The sequence below is a fragment of the Ceratina calcarata genome, unplaced genomic scaffold (assembly GCF_001652005.2).
Source record: "Ceratina calcarata isolate Rehan_Ccalc_2016 unplaced genomic scaffold, ASM165200v1 scaffold543.2, whole genome shotgun sequence".
Lineage (NCBI taxonomy): Eukaryota > Metazoa > Arthropoda > Insecta > Hymenoptera > Apidae > Ceratina > Ceratina calcarata.
Window position 1 is genome coordinate 16539 of NW_017176600.1, and position 3682 is coordinate 20220.

Below are 3682 nucleotides of genomic sequence, written 5' to 3' on the forward strand. Positions count from 1 at the left end.
CTGAATATGTATTGTTTTCTATGCAGTACAATTTTCTCCCGATTACTCTCTCGATCAGACGAAACCCGGCGTCCCTCGTATGGGACAGTCCTAACGGTTTGCATTGTATTTGACACGTTGCATTTGGGATCACTGCTAATCGAGGACAATCACCTCGCAGCCAATGTGCCCAAAGTAACTGTAACTATTATGAAGTATTTTAGATACACGTTGTACCTGAGAACTGATGCCAGGGGTAATTTTTAATCACTTATAACTAAATAATGGGACCCCGGACGCATTTTTTTTTATTTTTGATTTGTGTGCTTCTTGACCTTCTTATGTGACCTTGACTTCTATGACCCCTCAAAGTTTTTCTCATCAGTAGCTGAACACCCTATATATGTCTCTATTTTTATGGGTTTGTCTACGTATGGAAACTACCTTCAGTAATCTGTACTTTTTTAATCGCAAATCTTTGTACATCGCATGTAATTTCTCATTTATCATTTCGAATTTTGTTTGCAGGCTGAACTGATATTTTACATCAACGGTGTGTCTCAAGGTGTAGCCATATCTAACATCCCAGAACGAATTTTCGCGGTGGTAGATATGTACGGCGATTGCGTGCAAGTGACTATAACTCACCCGCAAGTCGTTCCTGCTATAAGCAACGAACCGAAAGACGACGTCGAGATCAATAACGATTGTGCTCTCGGCGAGGCATCGAACTCCTCTACAACCAATTTAGTCGCCAATTTGAACGTTAATCTGAATGTGAATGTGAACGTGAACTTACCGAAGAATCCGAGCGCGGCTGCCATTAGAGAAGATAGACTGAGGTTTCACGAGAGGGTTGGCTCGTTAGTAAAATTGTCGAATAACGCAAGGACAGCTGAGAGGCGGAGAGCTTTAGACGAATTTAATAACGGCGTCGTGATGACTCACAGGCCGTTAAGGGATAACGAATTGTTCGAGGTAAATTACCATTGAACTCAGATATTTAAAAAAGAGTATATTGTATCAGTTTTAATAGTTGAGTACAGTAAGACTTCTGTTATACAGGTCTTGGGCAACTGTTGGTACCAGCGAAGAGGAGGTGATTCTACATGAACAAATAAGTTGAAAATATAGAATAAAATTTCTTCATATGAGGCTTTGCTTTCGAGAAAATCTACTTTGAATTTTCGCCGGGTACACGTGCATTTGATCATGTCTCGTTATAATGGATCTAACTGTAGATCATTGTCTCGATGGATCATTATCGCAGTTTAACCCTTTGCACTCGAGGCCTTTTGCGCTCGGGCGAACCAGCAACTCGAGACGATTTCGGCTATATTAGAGAAGAACTTTAGGGATACTTCAAATCATTTTATACCCAAAAGAACGTATACAAATAATAAAATTNGGGTATCTGCCGCGAATATGGAGAATTTAATCTCGACGAATTAAGAGTAATTTTAATATACAAAGTTGTTACTATATTGCCATTAACATTTTATATTATATCTGATGTATTCTGCTTTAGGAAGGTGACAGAGTAGGCATGATAAGGCGAAGCAACGGAAATCTACATTATTTGATAAACGGTTTGGATCAAGGCATCGCCGCGAAAGTACCTGGAGGCGTTTGGGGTGTGATAGATTTGTACGGTATGACGGTGAAGGTAACAATCGTCGATCGCGACGAGAGGGAAGAACAAAATTTAGTTACCAGGAGAAACACGTTGCATCTGCAAGGATTAAATGGTAAGAGAAGCATCATGAATGCGTAAATAATTGTGGCGTTTGGTCACGGCCATATTGTCGACCGTTTTAATAGGGATTTCTCATCAAGCATACCACCAAACGGAATCATTAATATCCTGACACCCACATAATGCTAGTTCATTTTTACAGAAACGGAGGAAGAACCGCCGGACCGGCTGATGTTTCATTCTTCCTGCGGTACGCACGTCGAAGTGATTAATAACGGTCGTACTGCGCACAGGCCTAAGTAATGCAAATTTAAGCCAAAAAAAATTATATAAATTCAAACTTGCAGAAAGCCGGTTAGTGAATAATGCGTAATTGTTGTCTAGCGTGATGGACGATTTCAATAACGGGGTTGTGTTAACGTCGCGGCCGTTGAAAGCAAATGAATTGTTCGAGGTTCGCTTAGATAAAATCGTGACGAAATGGGCGGGATCCATCGAGATTGGCGTCACGACTCATTCCCCGACCGAGCTCGAGTTCCCTTTCACGATGACCAATGTTAGGTATGTAGAATATTAACATTTCCAATTTATTTTGTTATGGAGTGTTCACACTATGATTTCCGTAGAATCTGTGATTTTCAATAGCTAAACGTAAGCAATTCAGTGCTGTGGTAGTAAAAATACGAGATATACACGATGACTATATTTTTGGGAGTTGAGAATTATAATAACACACAAACAACAGCAAAAGATAACAAAATTCTTGTATTGGATTATTTCATAAATTATTTATTGAAAGGAAGGAAAAGAGTAATTAAATAGAAATAACTGCTTAAAGCGAGAAGAACAAGAAACAAAAATAAATCTTCATGACGTAAAAAAATTTGACATTGAAAAAATTTGTCTATCGCAAAAATTGACGAAGAGTTAAAAATGAATCACTTTGTAAAAATCTTCGATTATTACAATTTATTATTAAAATAAATTAGAAACTTAATTGCAAAAGACCCATTTTTATCTTATTTGATGCTATATAATTTATATACAGGGTGGGCCGGAAATCGTAGTACCCGGGGTTAAAAAAGAAGAATATATTTTGTTATAACATTTTTACATCCGGAGCTCCTTTTTGTGGAAATCGACTTGAAAGTTTGTTCAACTACGTAAAAAAATTTCGGGGACAATTATGTATTTCAGCAGCTTGTCCTTTCTTTTTGCAGTTTTTACTTTTTTTTCTCCTTATTTTCGCATTTCCTATGTATGCCACTGGATTGGTCGCGTTTAATTACCAAAAATTACTTCTACGGAAATCGTATTGTCTATACTTCATTATGCAGTAACGCGGTTTAAGTTTACGTTAAGTTCATCGCCCGTGTTATTGCTCGAAGGTGGTCATGTCCCTTGCAGATCCGGCACGTGGATGATGACGGAAAACGGCGTGATGCACAATGGCACGACGATTATAGATCAATATGGACAGAATCTGGATCGGCTGCAAGTGGGTGACCGGGTCGGTGTTACGAGGAAGGATAACGGGACGTTGCACTTTTTTGTGAACGGTGCGGATCAAGGACCCGCGGCGATGAACGTGCCTGAGAAAGTTTACGGCGTGATCGATCTGTACGGTCAGGCTGCCCAAGCGACTATCGTTGACAATACGGATTCCTACAGTCCCACTACGAACAATTCCAGTTTTAGTAACACGACTCTATATAGGTTCGCAAACTCTATTCACGTTATGGATTTTATGTATTTAAGGAAAACGTAAAAGATGCAAGGACGTAATGTGAAAACACGTATTACTATTTTTTGAAGATCAGACAAATTCCTATTTAGAATATTAAATAGACGTTACGAATGTTTTATTTTGCGTACACGCAATAATGGGGCTATCTTTAAATCACTGACATGAATACATTTTGAATACTCTGTTCTACTGTGTACAATTGTTATCATTATTTCTCTACTGAACGTGTCGGTGATAGTGTTGCAAATAATCGATTAAAT

At 38.6% G+C, this 3682-nt stretch overlaps 1 protein-coding gene across 1 annotated transcript in view; it reads left to right on the plus strand.

Annotated features, from left to right (window-relative positions):
• Positions 1-3682, plus strand: part of LOC108628853 (neuralized-like protein 4) — a gene marked incomplete at its 3' end in the record, with an annotated part of 19764 nt that overhangs the window by 12589 nt on the left and 3493 nt on the right. Inside the window, exons 4-9 of the mRNA XM_026816788.1 lie at positions 508-957; positions 1383-1433; positions 1508-1727; positions 1878-1974; positions 2060-2236; positions 3083-3391. Coding sequence (XP_026672589.1) covers positions 508-957; positions 1383-1433; positions 1508-1727; positions 1878-1974; positions 2060-2236; positions 3083-3391 — 1304 coding nt within the window. The remainder of the gene's footprint in view (positions 1-507; positions 958-1382; positions 1434-1507; positions 1728-1877; positions 1975-2059; positions 2237-3082; positions 3392-3682) is intronic.